This window comes from Spermophilus citellus (genome assembly GCF_964194105.1).
Source record: "Spermophilus citellus genome assembly, chromosome: 2".
Lineage (NCBI taxonomy): Eukaryota > Metazoa > Chordata > Mammalia > Rodentia > Sciuridae > Spermophilus > Spermophilus citellus.
In genome coordinates this window covers 37,926,969-37,945,279 of record NC_138183.1, presented here as the reverse complement: position 1 = coordinate 37,945,279, position 18,311 = coordinate 37,926,969, and the positions used below count along the sequence as shown (strand labels likewise).

General features: G+C 36.8%; 1 protein-coding gene across 11 annotated transcripts in view; it reads left to right on the top strand.

Annotated features, from left to right (window-relative positions):
- Positions 1 to 18,311, top strand: part of UNC13B (unc-13 homolog B) — a 215,255-nt gene that overhangs the window by 119,951 nt on the left and 76,993 nt on the right. For 7 of the 11 annotated variants that reach the window (XM_081279834.1, XM_081279833.1, XM_081279830.1 and 4 more), the window contains 2 exons: positions 10,961 to 11,275; positions 13,205 to 13,295. In XM_081279834.1, the coding sequence (XP_081135960.1) occupies positions 10,961 to 11,275; positions 13,205 to 13,295 (406 nt within the window). Of the gene's footprint in view, positions 1 to 394; positions 8,812 to 10,960; positions 11,276 to 13,204; positions 13,296 to 18,311 lie in introns of those variants that run through there. The other 4 variants (XM_081279827.1, XM_081279824.1, XM_081279828.1 and 1 more) reach the window with 2 other exon arrangements.

Here is an 18,311-nt window from a genome sequence, read left to right as displayed (position 1 = left end):
CTGGTGGAAAAGATCAAAATAAATAAAAGAAATCTCTTGGTATATTTTCCATTGTACCTAACAGTTCTATTATGTACACTATGTTGATATTGAAAAAGCATGCTTAATTTTTTTTGTTTCTTGGAAAATAAAAGAAACTTAAAAAGCTAGCAATGACAGTGGTAGTAAGTGAAACATTTAAAAATTTTAAAGCTGTTTTTTTATGATGTGGAAAAAAACTATTTGAATAGGTATAATATTAAGAACATATGGATTTCCATTTCTTATTTTTTATTACTGGCAATTTTACTATTCTAATCCTTTCATTAAACAGGTAATTTGATAACTTTTTTCTTCTTTTCCCTGTCTCTCCTTTTTTCTTTGCCCTACCATTCCTCCAATTTTAACCCCTTAGGCAAGGCTCACAGGCTAAATATGACAAAATTAGGATTATTTCAGCTTTCTCTGATGTTGACTATGAAGAGCAAGAAGATAAATATGAGGAGATAGAAGGGAAAATATCACAAGACATTTTAGAAAATGATAACCAAAAGGAAACAGTGGTAAAAGAAAGTCAAAGTCTTTCAAAAACTGATAAATACTACAGTCAACCAAAACAACCAAAGTACAATAGTTGGAAGAAGGCACCATCTCAGAACCAACAGACAGAATTCCCTACAGTCCTTAATTTTGACCATAAGTTTGAAACATCTGTATTCTCCAGATATCCTCAGAATTATGATACAATAGATAGGAGAAGAAAAAAGAAACCCTTGTCTAGTAATATTGAAGACAGTAAAAGAAGGCTATATGATGATAAATCTAAGATATATAAATCTGAGATATATCCTGATGCTGAAAATTATAACTGTTGTCACATTGAAAAGAAGAAACAGAATTTCTCAGTTTTACATCCCTACAAAAATGGATTTGTGGTTAAGAGTGGCACATGGACCACTAAGTTGGGAAGTTATGATTATGATCTGCCATGTTGTTTAAGGGACTGTGAAAAGTCATCTGGCTCAAACCAGCATGTAATTAATTTAACTCCTCTAGATATTATTGAAGATTCTACTAGCAGTACTTCTGAAGAACTCCTGGGCTCCCCCATTTCTGATGAGCAGGAAGATTTACTGTCATCAACATGGCATCCATCCAGTGTCCATCATATTGGAGACTTTTCTGATGAATATTATGTGGAGAACCCAGCATTGCAATTACAAAGCATAAATTGTGATGCAAATACAGTTGGGTGCTCTATGGGACAGATGACCCCTTCTAATGAGGAACCTAAAGAGGACTATGTAGATACAATGGATGAGCTTCAGTGTTTAGTAGAAACAGTATCAGAATATTTAGCAGAGAAGGAAGAGGAGATTAATAGATTTGGTCCCCTTTCAAAAACAAAAAAACCAGATAAACAAAATAGTACAATTGATGATGCAAAACAGAAAATGCCTAAGGATCAAATACCACCTTTAACTATTACCAAGGATGACAAGGACAAAACCCTTTCTTTCCCTGAGCTGAATGGAGTAAAATGTGCTGTTGGTTCTTTATTCAGTTCACTCACAGGAAAGATGGGTTCTGGCACAAAGCATTTAACAAACTCTGTGGAAAAACTGGTTTATATAGTTCCAGAGAAAACAGAGACGGTTAATCAAACAGAGACAATTAATTTGGAATCTAGACCCAGTGCCAACTCAGTGTTGGAGAAGGATCTTTCCATGCAGTCTTCATTATCCTCTCAAACAGTTGATGATAAGGACAAACATGGCAGAACTTCTGGAAATGAGCACATGGGCAGTAAGATGGGGAATTTAAGCTTTGAGAATGTAATAGAAACTACTGAAAGGGACTCAGTTCCACAAAGCTCAGTTATAAAGTCTGTTTTCAGCATGTTAAATCCATTAAAAATCTTTTCAGGAAAAGAGGAAACTAAAAAAGATGATCAGAGTAAAGAACTGAGGAGAGAAAGCTTTGTTGGGTGTGGTACAGAGTCAAATCAAAGGGAGGACACCCTTGACAATCACAGTGGTAGCATCACTGCTTTAAATAGGAGGGAAGGAGAAACCAGAGACCAGTTCCAAATGCAAGCAAGTGAGGATTTGTTGTCCTCCCAAGTGGCCAACGAACCTTCAAGTTCAGCTAGTTGTGCAAGTAAGAAAGATGAGAATCTGTTTGAAGGAAAAACCTGTGTAGATCTGTCTCTGTTACCAGATCACCCAAAAATATGTGCCAAAGATAAGCCAGGACACATTTGTGTGTCTGGCAGTAGACCTGCAAATAAAGAGGCTTCTTCAAAGCTGATAGAGAAGGACAAAGTTACTGGTGATGACGATTTCCTTGAGCCACTCAGAAAATCCTTTAGCCAGTTTTTGTTTACTTCTCCTGAGCCTTGTTCAAAGGAAACTTTGTCAGAATCTATGAAAATTGACCAGGTGAAAGAAGATGGCCGGGAAAGCAGCCCTAAGAAAGATGGACATTCCTTTTCCTTTAGTGGAAAATTACATATTCCATTTTTCAAAGTTCTTAGCCATTCTGAAAAGCAGCAGGATTTAAAAGAGAAAGGAAGCATTTTTCCTTTGTTTAAATTTCCTTTCACTGATAGTCATAAAGTTGTTAATGACCATAGTTTTCATGACTCGGCAGTAACCACAGATAAAGAGATCCAAAGAAATTACCAGGAAGAGGCCAAACTTAGTTCAGTAAAATCTAACTCACTTCCAAATGTACATAACGATCTGGAGAAATTTGGTAGTACAGAGGAATTTAATAAGAATGACCAAGTACATTGTTCTAAAGATATCAACCTTAGTTCAATAAGGTCTAGTTCAGTTCCAAATATTCATAATGATCTAGGGAAATTTGGCAGTACAGAGAAATTTAGTAAGAATGAGCAGATACATTGTTCTGAAGATGCCAAACTAAATATAATAAATGCTGATTCAGCTTCAAATATTATTAACAATTTTGGGAAATTTGGGAGTATAGAAGAATTAAATCCAAATGACCATACAGCAGTAAAGAGTTATGAAAGTGGTGCCTTACCTATCCCTGGAGTTGTGTCCCCAAAACATAAAACTTCAGATCTTTCAGGAGAAGGTAAGAATTTTACACAAGTGACATTTTCAACAGTATCTTCATTAGAGTTTAGTTCTACCATTTCAAAATCCACAGTGATTAATGAAGACAAAGTTATAGAAAATACTTCCAAAAAACAAACCCAAGGGGGCCTCCTTTCTGGCCTTCTTAACAGGTTTTCTTCTGAAAACTTGTCTAATCAACAAGAATTAAATTCAAAAAACAATGATTCCTCTCATAAGAATAGTACTCCAAGTTTATTACTCTCTGGATTATTTAACTTGATATCTAATAGCAGTATGAATGATTGTAAAGCAGATGAAGCAAAGTTTATGTCTTTAGGTGACATTAAAAGTTTGGATGGAAATAAACATTTATCCTTAGATAAGAGCCCTGCTACTTCATGTGTGACTTCTGAGAACAAGATAAACCGGGTTGAAAAACATGAAACTTCAGGCTTCATAAAAAGCTTTTTATCATTATCAAAAGAAAACATACCAGCATCTGATGCTTGGGTTAATAATCATTATTGCCCTCCTCTGTGCAAAACCCAGCAAAATGAAAAGCATTGCCCCACTTCTGAGAACATAGTATTTCAAAGTGCTGCCAGTTCTGAACAGGGCCTCTTAGAGAAATCTTTGATTGAGAGGCCGACACCAAACCATATTCTTGAGGCAAAATCACGTGAAAAATTAAACACAGTAAATTCACCTGTATTAAACCCTAACATTTTTAATAAATCAAATCATTATCAGACTTTCGAAGGCATGAGCAATCCTTTCTATTTTGAATGGGACTCTGATATCAAAGATCTCTCTAAAAATTCCAGAAAACCTCAGCCAGTTTATTATATGTTGAATCAAAATACATTTCCATCATCGGATGTTTTCTTTTGGCCTGACTCACAAAACCCAGTAATAAATTTTTGCCAGAAAGATCAAAATTCAAAAAGCTTGGAGTGGAGAACAAATCCAAACAGTGTCATTTGGTGTGACTTATCATATGAATCATCCGACCAGTTAGCATTTAATGAAGATTACTTATTAAGAGGTGATATGTGGGCAGCTAACTCATTATATGGAAATTCTGTGTACCTTCCAATTAATAAGATGAAGAATTCACTAGAAGACTTGCCTATTGACTTAAGTTATTCTTCACATGAGAAAACTTCATGCTCCATAGTTGATCAAGAATCATTAAGCATGGATAGAAGCCTTATTTTTTCAGGTTTTGGTTATGAGTATCAGGAATGGTTGTCATGTCTTGAAAATGGAGTCTGGTGGCCCTCAGAGAATGGGGATTATGGATATTATATGTTCCATGATAGTCAATATATCTATTCTCTCCTTACTGACTCTACTGGGCAGTATGTATATTTATATATACCAGATTATTCTTATCAAGAGTATTTGAATTATGATTTACAGACAAATTATCTATCAAGTATTACGTTAGATGACAGCATTATTTCTGCTCATAATCTTAAAGTAATTGACAAGGAAGATGAAATATTGTGGTATGTTGAAGAACAATCAGTTGATGACCCTGTTGATTTATCTGTAGCTTTGCCAAGAAGGGAGGGACCATTGTGTCTAAATTTAGAAACCTTTTCACAAGCATTTGAACAGTCAGGTTTAATCCAGCAGGATCAGCCATTGGATTTTTCAGTCTATAATCCTCAGAAGTTTAAAGGAGATCTTTTATCTTCCAAAGAAAGGCCCTGTGGCTCTGAATGTATGCTGGATCTCAGAAATCGGCCCCAAACTATTAGTAATCATGTCTTGAACAGAAGTCAAGTTACAGCAAGAGGTGAGAACCAGCCTCTAGCTAAAGATTCTTCAGTTCACCTTTCCAGTTTCCAGTGGCTTCCATCATTTTCTGATGAAGCTTCCTCTTCAGTTCATCCTGAAAATTTGACTAAAGGCTTGCAGCAAGCAGAAGAGACACCATCAGTGAACAAAGTGACTCCATTATTTTCTGTTTGGGGTGCCTTGGTTGAAAGTACTTTGAATTTTGATAAAAGTGAATCTCCAGAGGCTTTAGTCATGCATAAAATGGATCAGCAGTCAAAATTGGCAGAACTTACAAGTGATGGTCTTCATCCATTAATCTTGAGTAAGCAATTGAAGAGTAACTCCCAAAAGGAGGAAGAAAATCAACTTAAGTATTCAGAGAAACTGACAGTATCCAATGTTCAGCAGCGAGACTTTACTAAAAATGTAAGGCAAGAATTCCCCTTAAATAAAAGTATTCCTGTGAAAAAACAAAGTTTGTTAAAATCTGATTATCAAGTAAGTCCAACATTATCTCAGGCTAAATCAAGTAAAGAAGATGATAAAATCATTACAGCTGATTCTGTTTCAGATACTCCTGTACCACAGTTTAGTAGGGATGAGCACAAAAGGTGTGATCTTCCTCAGGAACAGTCTTCCAAAGAGCCTGAGAAAACATTATTTAAAAGTGCATTGAAGCTCTTTGGTCGAGAAGAATCTTCAGCAGGAACAATGGCAAATGAAAAACAGGCATCTAGATTTTTGAACCTGTTTAAAATCCAGGCGAACAAAGAAGAATCATCAAACTTGGAGAAGAGTGATGGTGATAAAAATGTAAAGACATCATCTCAGGAAAAGAAAGAATCTTCTAGTGTTTCACATTTTTTTGGTACCCTTGGGGAATTCTTTAAAACCAATGTATCTCCCATACAAACAACTGAAAATATGCCTCTTTCTTCAGCAAATGATAAGGATGAGGTCAAGTCAAGTCTTAATTCTGTACAGCTAAATAGTCAAGGTATTGGGAACTTAGAAACTCCTGCAGCAGTTTCTGTTGAAGGGAAGATTAGAGGTAGAAGTCTGAACAAACAGGCTACCATTGATGACAGTAGGCTAAGGGAACCATCAATCAAGGAAACCCAGGAAAGTAATTTAAACGAAAAAGAAAAACCCTTCAGAGACCACCTAATCCAGCAGTCAACAGAACCATCTTTCTCAACAAGTTGTCTCAAAGACTCTCCTAGAGATTCTTCAAAAGAAACTAGTGACATGTCTACAGTGACAGAAGGTCCAAAAAGTAGTAAAATTCCTTTTGATATTCTGAGCAGAAGAAAATCAAATGAACTAGATCATCTTCCTGGTAAAGACTGGAGTTTTTCAACTGCTACAACATCTCCATCCCAACCAGAACCACCAATCAGAAAGAGTATATTTTCTTTCTTGAATAGATCTGAAAAATCTGAGAACAGAGCCTCCACTGCTTTACCAAGAGCCAGATCTCAAGCAGAAGGGCTATTCACACTTCCTTCCTTTTTTCCCACTACTAACTCAAGCATCAAGGATACCTCTTGTAAGAAGAGCTCTAGTTTCAGTTTCTTCAGCTTGTCCTTTTTGGATGAAAAGCAGCAGACTCCTGTTGCTCCAGTGACTACCCAGCCCTATAAGAAACCAAGTGTTTTTGTAGACACTATTGTCTCAATGACTAGGGAAGGTTCTAGTGATCATAGAGACAGCATAGCTCAAGAAGTAGTTCATAAACAACAATTGGCCCCTTGTATTTCCACTAGCAACACCACTGAGATTACCTCCCTGGCAGATGAGTTCAGTGTAGAGAAAACACAGGGAAAACTGAGTTCCAGTAATGAACCAGAGATATCTTTAGATTTTCAGGTGAATCAGGTACAAAAAGACACTGTTCCTCCTCCATCAGAATTTCAGTCACATGCTGAAACGTTATTCATTGACCCAGAAACCCTTGAAGTAACAACTCCCCAGAAAGAAGAGGCTTTGAGCCAGAAAGCCTTCGCTGGTGACTCTCTGGCCAAGTCTTTTTCTTATGATAACCATTTGAATGAAAAACTCAATGATTTAGATGCTTGTACTGAATGCCAAAATGAAACATTTACTACAGACCCATTGGACTTACCATTAGAAATGGTCTCTGATGAAGTCTCACCCCAAATCAAGGAGCCAGCTGCTGCTTCTTCAGACCCTGGGTTTGCAGGGCACCTCCAGAACAGAGATGCAGATAAAAAGGAGGACAAATCAATGCTAGACTCTAAAGTAGAAATGCTTTCAGGGTTTATGACCAAAGTTAAATCTTTCTCTGGGTGCTTAATTGAACCTCCTAAAACTTTTTCTGGACTTTTCTCTTCTCCTAAATCTCCAAAGAAAAACTCCTTTCTCTCTTTTTCTTCTAATGCATCATCTCAGCCTCTCAAAGGTGAGCTGTTTGGAATTTTCAAAAGTTCCAAACCAGAAACATATAAACAAGAATCATCTGTTGCTACTTCATGGCTTCAAAATGGTTGTTCCAGAGAGGCTGTGGGATCCTTACCTCCAGAAAGTTTGCATAGAGCTGCCTCTGCAGGACTCAATTCAGACTCTACTCTCAATGACTGTAGAATGACTGTGGTTAGTACAAAGTCAGAATTAGATGGCTTGACAGACGACCCTAAACTAACAACCAAAACGGAAAAAAATAATGTTCTTGAAAATGTTTCAGAACCCCAATGTTTTGAAACAGTTGCTACATCTTCTGTCTCAGAGGATGATATGAGGCAAGAAGTATTGTCTTTAAGTGTTGGAGGAGACATGGGAATGCAGCAGGGTACAGACACAGAGGCATCATTAGAAGCAGAGCATATTCTGCTACCAACACAGTTGCCTCCAGATCCTGCCTGGATTACTGAAGAGCTTCCTCCTCCAACTCAACCACCTCTTCTTGAGCCAGAGCTAGCTATTCAGACTGCCTCTACAAACCAAAACGTCTTGGAAGTGCAGGCAACCAATTCACTAGAAACCAATACTACACTGTTTGATGAGGGAAATGTCAATGAGAGCACCACGTCAGAAACCCAAGGGGATCTTTTTCATCCTCTGCAGGAAGAACCTGTGCTTTATGCCAAAGAAGTTTGTGGGGTACTTAATGCCCAGGAAGATCCACCTGCAGTCCCTCAGGAAATGGAGCAGCCAAGACCTCTTTTTGAGATCCCAAACATGACCAACTGGCCAAAGCTCCGCTTCCCATCCTCTACTACTGACCGTGGGAAGACACTGAGCTCTTTCTTTTCCTCACCTTCTCCCTCTGGCAACAAAGCAGTAGAGAGTGGTTTAATGTCTGGTTTTAAGAAGTTGTCAACTCTATTTGAGGGAGGTAATGAAGGAAGTGTACCGCCAAGTAATTCAAAACTAGGGTTTGGAAAGAAACTGGATCTTTCATTTTCATGGCCCAAAGAGAACAAAGGGGACTCTGAACATGTTCCTGGAGAATCCTACCCTCCAATTTTGATTATCAGCAATGATCTTAACTCCAGTGAGGCCAGCAAAGCTTCAGAGTCTTCTCAAATACCTGTAGCCAGTGCTCAGCCAGATGAGGTCTTTACTCAGTCCTCTGGGACCTCTGAGCAGCTGGATGCCAGGCCAAGTGTCTCTGTTCACGGATTGTCAGGGCCTGAAGAAGTGAAAACCCAGCTGGAAATCTCAGCATCTGGAGAACTTGGAGGTGCCCAAGGCAGTGTCTCTGGCTCCACTTGTCCTTCAGGGAAACCAGAAGAAGAACACTGCACTGTCTTTGAGCTGCCTAATCAGCCAGGAAAACAAGAAGAGGAGGTGTTGCCTGCTAGTACTGACTGTGTTTCAAGTGAACAGCGACCACTCACTCCAGATGACATTAAGGAACCAATGACCAACAAAAGGCCTGTTCTCAACTCAAGCATCATAAATGGTTTTAAGGAATTGACCATTTATGATGCAGGTGACTTAGTGGTAGATTATGTTAGTTTGCTTTTTATCCGTTCTGTGTCTTTCCTAACACCTGTGCTTCACATTAATTAGGGGTTAGTGATAAGAACTAACACATGGGTATTTTCATTCTCTCCCTTCTCTCTAATGTCAAATGTAATCCATTTGTTGGAACAAGGAGCTTCTTGCTTAAAGGAAAGGCTGAGCCCTGAGATTTACTCACTCTGGTTTGCTCTTCTTTATATAATGTGGAATGGAGAAAGGGAGGGCAGGAAGAGGGAGCAAGTATTTAAGGGGCATATATTAATTACAACTATGTAATAGGGTTGGATTCTTCCTTGGTTTGGTCTTAGGCACTTACATCTTATACTAGATAGGGAGAAACATAATTTGCTTTGGTTTTCCACGTCTTCTAAGATGCTTCCTCCAGTGGCCATAAGGATATTAGGTAAAATACAAAAAAAAAAAAATGACTTAGAACAATCTGTATTCTATTCAACATGGATTTGAATAGCTTTTTGTCAGGTATCAATCTCTGATACCAAGGTTTCATAATGCTCTATACTGAAAAACTACAGCAAGGGGTAGCCCAAGTTACTATGAGACTTTACTCATCAGACATTATTCTCTGCTTTAAACCACCTTGAGGCTGAAAGTGCTTTGGTAAAGTCTTGCAGGAGCTCAGCTATCCAAAATTATAGTTCTTCAATAATACCATACAGTTTAAGAGTGCTACTTTGCGGGGGGGAAAGACTTTATGATTAAAAAAGAATGATAATAATCATAATAAGAATGCTACCTTGACCTTTGACCCAAACATGTCCAGAAGAGCTGGTCAAGGGTTTTAGAGATTGGGCAGGGCATGGTACACGTGTGTGCAGGTATATATGTGCATTGGGGACTACTCAGAACAGTGACTTATTACTATTCTGCTGACATGTGATGGAAATAGGAAATCAGCCTAAAAACAGCAGGTAATTGAGAGGAACCATAAGGAAAATATCACTGGAAAACATCAATGATTTCTCTTAATTTAACCAAGGATAAATAAATTTAAGCCCTTTAGTTAAAGGCTTGACTCTGTCACAAGAAAATTCCTGTTTTTTTTTTTTTTTTTTTTTTTTTGGCATGGAAGCTTTCCAACAGGATACCAGTAATAAAATGAGGACTCCTGACTTGGGATGCAGATAACATCAAGTCCCTCTGTCTTTATTAGGGCTGACTCCTTTAGATGATAGGACTATTAGGCTCAAGGGAGTATCATGGATACTGCCCTTCTTTCCACCACTGTGCCATTTTCACCACTTTCCCTACCACAACTAACTCTCATTGTGGGGGGACAGATTTTTTTCTCAGCATGGGAATTCAGGTGTTTGAGAGAGCGTTGGGCTAACCTTATTTCAGATATGGAGGTGCATTAATATGACTATGACCCAGAAGGGTTAGATTTGTCTACTTTATCCATAACTGATTCTTTCCCTGAGAGAAACTTATATACAAAGGAGAAATTCATCTTTGGGATACTTCTGTATCCCAGGGGCATAGGTATACTGTAGCATTTATGTGGATGAGAACACTCCTTTGTGGAATTTCTTGGTCTTGGCCTCTATCTCCCAATGGCTTCCATTAACTCATCCTACAAATGTCTAAGAGGTAATTGAAGGAACATGTTCCTTCTTATTTGATTATGCTATGGTATAGGCGTACACATTTATAATTGTAGAGAAATAAATAAGAGCTTCAGTTTATTAAATAATAGAAAAAGTAGATTCATTCACTCCACTATGTGAAAATTAGCAAACTTTAATCACAGCCACTGGACAAGTTTATTTAGAAGACTAAAGAATTTTAGGGATAGGCAGTAGTCATTTTACTATTTCTATTGAAAAATAGCATGTTAAGATAAACTGTTCTTAAAGGGTAGGTGTAGGGCTGAAGTTAAATGCTGTGGGAGAACCCAGCACATTGCTTTTTCCCTATTGTGGTTCTGCTTAATAGAGACTAGTTTTCTAGATTAGGACGTTTGGTCCTCTCTTCCTAGGAACCTCCTGTTTGTGGTTATTGCCCTTGTTGTAATGTTTATTTCCTGAATTTATCTATACTTGTACCCTGGTCCCTAGTTTGCATTTATTTACTCATCTGTCTTCTTTTAAATCTTACAGCCCCACCAGCAGTAGTAGGTATGGCTCCTCCTGTAATGTGAGTCAAGGAAGCTCTCAGCTGAGTGAACCAGACCAATATCATGAACAAGATGATGATCGTCGGGAGAGGGATTCAATTCATTCCTGCCACAGTTCTGGTAGTCTCTCCAGAGATGGCCAGGCTGTCTTTGGAGAACAAGAAAAAGCCTTGGAAGTTACAGGTGAAACAGAGAAGGGGAGAGCTTGTGAACCCAAAGAGATGAGAGAAGATGCCATAGCCCATCCTCCCCCAGACCTGGTGCTACACAAGGACCATGTCCTAGACCCCCAGGAGAGGTAGGTGATGACTGTCCCACATGCTTCCTCAGTACCTGCCCTGTGGTATTACTGAATATAAGAGTTTTTCATTTGTTTCTTTGCAGCTGGGTATGGTGGGGTGCAAGACATCCATGCTGAAATTTGCACTGCTTCCTTTGATTTTTTGGTATAATTCCTAAGATATTTAGGAGATCTCTGAAGTCAGAACACTGAGTTCTCTGGAGTTAGTGAGCTGCAGTCTGCTAAGGCTTCTTGTATCTGCTGTTCTTGATCCTGCATATGGCAGTTTCTGAGTCTAAAACCCCACCTGAGCCCTGCATTCAGTGGGGCTACTTTGGGTGCCTTGCCGGTTTCCTAGTCTATTGATGTTTTAACTTCTTTTGTAAACAGTGTTGTTGTTTGTTTTATGCTTCCTGAGAAAAACTAGGACAGAGTTAAGAATTGATCAAGAGGACAGATTTAACTCACCCCTCTGTTTCCCCTGGGCTTGGCAATGTATTTGGCAATATGAAACCATAAGAAGAAAATTTTAAAATTTGTCACTTTTAATAATCTTATAATGGAGCTTAATACAGACTTTGAACATTATTACTATTATTGACTTAAATTGGTTAGAGTAGCTGAGGAGGGATTGGAGTATAGCAGGTCTCTCAGTCTAGGCATTATTGATATTCTGGGCCGGCCAGATAATTGTTATAGGAAGCTATTTATGCACATTAGATGCTATTAACAACCTCCAGTTTTGACTACCACAGTATCTAAAATAATGATAGAATAAAGTCTGTCACTAAAAAGCCAAAAGCAGTAAATGCCAGTTACCTGGTAAAAGTTAAGGAATTGTTGGGGCTTCTCTTCCACCACTAGATTAATGAATGAGTCACATACTTCTCTGAAGACATAAACTTACTATCTCTTGTGGTTCATCTAGTAGGCAAGACACTGGATCACTGAGCTCTGGACCAGCACCAGCCTTCTCACTGGATTGATGTTCCATTGAAAGGCTGGCTCTTTGTGGAGCTGAGATTTGGCAGCTACTTTTCTCAGGGTTAAGCTCTTGGTAGAGAAACAGAAGTGCCCAGAATGAGCACCTATCCTTTTCTTCCGGTTTTGTCTTCTCGGGTTCTCTCTGTGTGTGTGAAGCCCAGTTCTACAAATGTTTTAGAATAGTTGACTCATTTAGATGACTTCAGAGTCTAACATGTTTTTTACATGTACGGGTAGTGAATGTTTGTCTTCTGCCTTGGCTATAGGCTCCAAAGGAAGGAGGTGAAGCATTAGCACCAAGAATTAACTGTATTCCAGTTAAGAATGTGGCTGATGACTTGTTCTAATACAAAGTAGTGTTTCTCTGATATTTATTGTTCATTTTTTCTGAGGGTGTTCCAGAGGCAGGCAGCTCAAGGATCAAATCATGGAAGGAAAGGGCTGTGATTTATTTATTTATTTATTGGCACTTTTTATGTAGTTTAGGAATTGGTACATCTTATAAAATAGTGGAGCAGGAACGGTTTGCAGGAACAAAATTCCTCCCTAAGGAAGCTATGTGGAACCCCCAAAGAAGGTTGGTGGTCTCAAGAAGTAAGAGGATTATTCCACATATCTCTGACTGGTTTCTGTGGTTGACATTAACTTACGGCCCTTGCTATTACTTCTAGTGTCATGATTCCTGACTATCCTAATGAGCCACCTCACTGGGTAATTGAAAAAAGGAGAAGCAAAAGTAGGAACAGATGAAAAGCTAAAAAAGAATTGTCATTTTAGAGAGGAATTGTTTTCACATTAAGTATTCAGGACAATGCTGTTTTAGTGGCCTGAATCACTAAACAAGTGTAGGCATGAGTACAAATCATTTTATTTTAGATATTTGGCGATCTTGCTTTGAGCCCTGTCCCCTGTAACTCATGTTTTTTTTTTCTTGCCCCCAAATATTCTTTTCTTTGATACAAGTTTTCCTGAGGAGAATGCATCATCACCATTTACCCAAGCCAGAGCACACTGGATCCGAGCAGTGACCAAGGTCCGACTCCAGCTGCAGGAGGTAGGGAATCTGTTCTGATTCTGGTTGGTTTTTCTTTTGAAATTGGGAGACATATGGTGCTGGAGAAGCAGTCAGTGATTAGTCATCTTCTTACAGTGTGCTTCTTGGAATGCATGGCAACTAAACCAGAGTCTTAAGATAGGGGAGATGGCCTTAGCTTTTTTCTGTGCTAATTAATGAAAATCAAATAGAGCTAGTGGGTTGAGAGCTTGAAGGTAAAGTTTTATGTTTATTTTCAGTACCATCATCTCTTTGAAGCCACAGATGAGGGTAGGGGACCATTTCAAGACCTTTTGGATCAGTTCTTCCTTAGCCAGTTCAAATATTACTGGCTGATATTGTGGGGCCAGAAATAGGTTACAGAAATTTTTATGGGGTCACTAATTTAAGGCCCAAAACATCAATACATTAAGATCTGAAAGAGTATAAAAAAGCAAAAATGAAAATAAATATTTTTAAATTTTCTGTGTTATGAGTTTGACATGTCCTTAATCTGTGTGTCAATAGATAGACTCTAGTCTTCAGGCAGAAGGGATAGTTTTAAGTGATGACTTAAAACCTGTCAGTATATAATCTGTAGATAGACTTTCGCATCCTCTGACCCAGATGCTTCAGCTATCAGCATTTCACATTTGCTTTATCTGCTTTTGCTGTATTAGGAATAGTCTTTCTCTAAACTACTTGTGAGAAAGTTGGAAGTATGGTATTTTCTCTTCTAAATGCTCTTGTATTTCCCTGAAAATGAGAGTACTCTCCTGAGTAACCACAATTGAACCATCCAAATCAGGAAAACAATAATATTATAATCAGGACCCTGTGCAAATTTTGCCAACTATTCTGACAGTGTCTCATTTTTCTTTCTGATTCAGAATCTAATCCAGGATGACATGTTGTATTCAGTAGTCATGTCTGTTTTTTTATTTTTAGTTATAGCTAGGCACAATACCTTTATTTTATTTATTTATTTTTATGTGGTGCTGAGGATTGAACCTAGCACCTTGCACGTGCTAGGTGAGTGCTCTACTGCTGAGCCACAACCCCAGCCCTAGTAGTCACATCTTTTTAGTCTTCCCTTAGTCTGGAATAGTTCTTCATCTTTTCCATCTTTAACTGTTTAAAATGGTACAGGCCTTTCATCTTGTAGCATGTTCTTCAGTTTGGATGCATTCAGTGTTTATTCATGTTTACACTCAGGCCATGCTGTCTTGATTGGAATTACACAAAACCTGTGCTGTGCTCTTATCAGTGCATTGCATCAGGAAGTATAAGATGGCTACCTGTTCTACAATTTGTGATAGCCTTAATCATTTGGTTGAATTTGTATTGTCCTGGTTTCTTCATTGTCAAGAGATCCCTTTTTGGGTTGGGGTTACTGGCTCAGTGGTAGAGCGCTTGCCTAGCACTATTCTCAACACCACATAAAATTAAATAAAATAAAGATATTGTGTCCACATACATCTAAAAATATTGAAAAAGAGATACCCCTCTTTCCCTTTGTAATGGGTATGTGTTTTGTAGTAAGATCCTCTTAGACTATTGATACCGTGTGCCTCATCAAATCTCTACCTACCACCTTAGTATCCATTGATGACTTTTTTCTGAGGTTGTCACCACTAATGGTGGTTGTCAAGTAGTAACTTTGCTTTCATTATCCTTTCTACATTAATTAGTTGTTGTTCTACTATAAGGAGATTTCATTTTCTCCTGTTAATTTAATTATGTTAGTATGGACTCATGGATTTCTAATTTATGATGTGAGTTGTAATCCATTACTGTCATTTATTTTGATGGTCAAATTCTTCTAGCCTCAAGTTAAAGGATCTTAAGTTTGACCCTTCAGGGAAAAGATAGTATTTTAATAATTATTGAAAAAGTAACTGCTTTGGAGAAAGCATTTTGAATACAGATGTTTGAAATCCTTCTTTCTGTATATATGTGTACATCTGATCCTTTGTTACTCAAAATGAGAGTTACTAATAAAAACTCAAAACTGTGTGGCCTAAAATCTTGGAAAGAGAGTATTAACATATTTAAAATCTTTCTAATGAAAAATTTCTGTGAGGTTTGAAATTGGTAAAATATAAAAAATATTTTGACCCTTTCATAAGAACAATTGACTGACATCAGAGAAGATGAAATTTACTAGCCAGATTTCAACAGAATCTTTTAAAAATTGGCATGTAGAAACCAATTATACTTGATGTATTGGTACCCTTCACTATGACAGCCATGAAAACCAATTTATTGAAATAATTAAATGTGAAACCAAACCTTCAAGTCATTCTGCAACTAAATATTATTTTACATTTCTTTCACTGATAAAAATTAATATTGCCAGTATTTTTAGTGACAGCAAATATTTTCATCATTAATATTTTTAAAAATTTAAATGATTGTTTTTATGCTTTTCCATTTTAATTTTCATAATGTAATTAACATTAATACAATTTTATGTGTGTATAATTTTTAAATGAATCTACACATATTGAGAGGAATATTGTAAGAAATTTCTGTGGGACAGGGCTGCTCAATCACAACACTGAGGGCCTGATGTAGACCAATATGAGGTAAACTAACATTTAAAGTGAACATTTATAGAGTGAATGTCATTAATACTATTTTTTTCAAAAGTAATGATCTTGTAATTTTTATTTAAAAGAAAGTAAAGTCATATTCTCCATGTAAAATGAAAACTCGATGAGAAAAATAAAAATATATTGGAACTGATATAATTTAAAATATGACTTTTTCTTTTTGAGAGAATTCAGAGTCTTTCAAAGGAAAAAAAAAATATACCTAAAAATAGTCGCTAAAGCTTGGAAGCAGCTGGAGAAAAGACATAGTTTATCCAGGAGTAACTACTATTGCTACTTTAGTACTATTGCTTCTTGAGTACTGTTGCTACTTGAGCCACTATAGTACTTAAGTACTATTGCTACTTGAGTAAGAGAACAATAGTAAAAGAATTCTTAGCATGGGTAAAGTAACTGGCAGTTGATGAGTCATGGCCAGCCATAGTTTAAAGCAATTCAGGAATTTGAGCCAGGAGAATTGCAAGGCCAGCCTCAGCAACTTAGTGAGACCCTTTATCAAATTTTAAAAAAGGGTTTGGGATGTCGCTCAGTGGTAAAGCACCTCTAGGTTTGATCCCCAGTACCAAGAAAAAGAAGAAGAAGAAGAAAAAGAGGGATCTGATAGAAGTAGAATTGCACCATGTACACTTGAAATGAGATTTGCCAAAGATTGGTTGAGTTTATGAGAACAAACAAAGTAAACAAAGCACTAAGGATTTTTCCACCCTAGTAATCGAAGTTCTACCTAGTCATGCCTTTACCCCTCTGCCTAAGATAATAATTTTTGTTAGTTTCTTATCATTATAGAATTTCATTATATAAGCATAAGCAAATATGAATGTTTTCTATTTTACTCCTTTTATATAAAAGGCAGCATATTATATACACTGAGAATATCTTTTTCTTTTTTACTTAGTAATCCTTTCATATTAGCTCTAAGAGAATTTTCACTTTTTGAAGCTGTATAATATTCCATTCTATGAATGTATTGCAAGTGTTTAGCAAACCCTTTGTTGATATTCATTTGATTGTTTCCAGTCATTTGATGTAACAAACCATGTTAGAAATGAGAAACCTTTTTGTGTATGTTATTTTGCATGTGTACGAATATATCTGAGGGAAATAGAGATTTGTAATTTTAGTACATATGCCAAATTGCTGCTCATTTTGTCAGTGACTTAAAACAACAAAGGGTTGTTTCTTACCCATGCTACATGTTATATTAAAGAGTTCTGCTTTAAATTGTCTTACCTCTGTAATCTTATGGAGTAGCAAGTACCCAGCACTGGCCAGTCACAATAGTAAAGGGATAGAAAAGATACTAAATAAAAGAGAACATACAAAATGCACTCTGGCTCTTGAAAATTCTGCCTAGAAACTTCATGTCATTTTTGCTCACATTTCCCTTGCTAAAGCATATCCCTAACACCACCTATTAAATTTAGGTGAGTACCATGATATACCTTCATAGGAAAGAGGATATTTGTGAATGACTTTAATGACTGTCCCAAAGATATATAATGCCTTCCATAGGAGGTGTCCCAATGTATACTCCTAAGAATGATACCATGAAGGTACTTTCTCTTCCATAACCCCCCATTGGAGTGTTTGATCAAACTTTTGATACTCTATTAGGTGCTAGTGTCTCAGTAGTTTAAATTTGTAGTTTCTATTAGTAAAGTTGAGAATGTTTATATATATATATATATATATATATATATATATATATATATATATATATATATAAAATAAAGACTATTAAGTAATTACTTTCTGTGAATGGCCTATTCTTTGCCCATTTTCTGTCAAGTTATTAATATTTTTTCTTACTAATTCTCAGGAGTGTTTTATGTTTTAGGGAAATTAACTCTTTGTTATTATGTGAGTTGCCAGTATTTTTCTCAGTGAACCATTTTGAGGAAATTTTTTATGCTTAATATGAGGCACATTTTTCTAATCCAGAAAAATGGGGAGAATAATAGTATCTTTCTCTTAGCATTATAAATTATTTAATAAGTCTATGATTTTTTAAAATGTCTCAGTGGCTTTACATTGTCTTTATGATAGAATAAAATCCTTCATGATCCACCTCAGTACAATTCAAAGTGTGATTCATGAATTAGCCCAACCCAGGAACTGTTTGTTTTTAGTCTTTGATGAAATAAATACCCATATTGAAAGTAACCATTTAGAGGCAATTTCATTTGCTATAACATCAATCCTATCAATGACTCATTGAATAGGATATGGATGAAAAATATCAGACTGTGACATACTGGGAATATAAAGCCAAGTCTTAACCAAGAGTAGTTTGAAAAACTGATGTGGATCCTACCTTAACTCTTGCTGCTACCCTGTTTGATGAACACTTCCAACGTACATAACTATATTTTTCAAAATTTCTCGGAGACTTTGCATTTGCCCTTTCCTACAATTAGAATAT